At 43.6% G+C, this 2,067-nt stretch overlaps 1 protein-coding gene across 2 annotated transcripts in view; it reads right to left on the reverse strand.

Annotated features, from left to right (window-relative positions):
• TEP1 (telomerase associated protein 1) overlaps positions 1–2,067 on the reverse strand; it is a 58,435-nt gene that overhangs the window by 30,945 nt on the left and 25,423 nt on the right. For both annotated transcript variants that reach the window (XR_003546967.1, XM_006163067.3), the window contains exon 12: positions 1,676–1,862. Coding sequence is in view for 1 of the 2 variants with exons in the window: in XM_006163067.3 (XP_006163129.1) it covers positions 1,676–1,862 (187 nt within the window). In the remaining variant the exon portion in view is untranslated. The remainder of the gene's footprint in view (positions 1–1,675; positions 1,863–2,067) is intronic.

Raw genomic sequence — 2,067 nt, forward strand, 5'->3', positions numbered from 1 at the left:
GGACCTGACAGTTTGCTTTCTCACTTTCTCTCTCTGCTGAGTGTGTGTACCCTGTATCAAATTTTAAAATAATAATAATGATGGGACCAACAGATGGTGTGGTGGTTAAAGGTGCTGGATTCCCACATGGCCAACAGTGGTTCAAGTCCCAGACCTGGTGGCTTGGTTTCTTGCTTTCCCTCTCTCTAGCTCTGTCCTTCTCTGGTCAAATTAAAATAAGTAAATAAGTTAAATAAAATAATTCTTTAAAATTAAATAAATGAGGGACCAGCAGTTAGCATAACGGCTATGTCGATGGACTCCCATGCAGTTGACCGCAGTTGGAGTCCCAGACCCGGTGGCTTAAATTCATACCAGGTGCATGTGCACCCAAGATCCCGAGAGGAGAATGGAGGAGAAGGGATTGCGGCATGCCCATCCCCCAAATTCCTCACTTTCTGTCTCTCTGTCTTTTTGGTGAGCACATGTGCCCTATAGAAAAACCTCTCAATAAATAAATAAATAAATGAAAATTTAAAAAAATAAAAAGCTTTAGTTGATAAGGAAAGCTCTTTTTAGAATTCTAGTTAATAAATAAGGAGGAATAACAGAAAATTCCTGATGAAACAAATGGTCAAGCAAGATCACCAATGGGTGAGCCATTAACTACAGCAAAGAGATTAGGCTATCTCCACCTAAAAGACTGATCAATCTTAGCATCACTATGAGTAGGACCATCAGATTTTTATGCCCACTAACCTTGTACAGGTCAGTACAGGCATACTACTTGGACTGGCACCCTGGACTTAGGTGCTGCTCTGTGTTCAATCACTAATTCAAGATATTCCTGATCATTGAAAATACTAGAAGGTTCTATAAAATGGCATTTGTCTTGAGTGAAAATGAATTTATGATACTATTGAAGCACTTACAAGGCTAAAGAGCTGAGACATTACCAAGTCCACAGAGCAGACTTGTCTTTAAGACTGCTTAATGACAACTCTCTTTACATCTGTGTCAAAAGAAGGAAAAAGGTGAATGGGTTAAAAAAAATATGGAAAGTAGGGCCAGCAGGTCTCTGTCTCTCTGTCTCTCCAGTGAGCACATACACCCTATAGCAAAAATCTCCCTAGGAAAACAAAAAAGAGAAAGATGACACACAGACTCATGGAATCCATGGAAACCAATAAAATAATCACAGATAACAGAGTAGAGGCCTAGGCATTGATTTTATTTCATAATTTCTTTTTTTATTTTTGGAGAGGTTTTTGCTATAGGGCGCATGCGCTCGCCAGACAGACAGAGAGAGACATAGAGACAGAAAGCGAAAAGTCACCCCCCAGGGGGGATGGTCACGCCGCAATCCCTTCTCCTCCATTCTCCTCTTGGGATCTTGGGCACGCATGCACACACACTCAGCGTGAGTTTTAAGCCACTGGGTCCGGGACGCGAACCGCGGTCGACTACGTGGGAGTCCAGCGACATAGCCATTACGCTAACTGCTGGTTCCCCATAATTTCATTATAAGACAATGTTAAAGGTTAAGTTTTGTTAAGGAAGAAAAGATAGGAACCAGGCAAGTCTGAGCTGTTGGGATGTCTCCAAGGAAAATCAGTTTGAGACCCCAGATGACTTCCAAGTCCTATCAGCATGACTTCTATTGCCCACCTTAGGCTCCCAGATGGTGCACACATACCTGGCCCGTTGTATTTTCAGCTTCTCCAGCTTGAGCTGCTCAAACAACACAGGGATCCTCATTGCCATCCGAAGCCCCCGACGATTCAAGTTGCAAAGCTGTCTCTTGATGGCAGGCCTCTTGACTTTTCTTGAGTACCTTACCAATATCCGCTTCATCAGAAATGTGTTGGAAGGAAGAGGCAATGCTGTGTGGTGGGAGGGAAAATCTGAGTCAGGTAGTGAATATACCCTCATCTTGTTCTGTCGTGTGTCCTGAGTCCCAGCCCCAGGGTGGCAGGTGCCTGACCTCTGCCCAGCCCACACTCTAAGACTGCAAGGCAACAGGCTTAAGGTATCAGTGTTGCTGTCTCCTTTATTCTCAGATAGGGAAAGCAAGCAGGAATCGGAAGA

This window comes from Tupaia chinensis, unplaced genomic scaffold (assembly GCF_000334495.1).
Source record: "Tupaia chinensis unplaced genomic scaffold, TupChi_1.0 Scaffold141372_1, whole genome shotgun sequence".
NCBI classification, from domain to species: domain Eukaryota; kingdom Metazoa; phylum Chordata; class Mammalia; order Scandentia; family Tupaiidae; genus Tupaia; species Tupaia belangeri.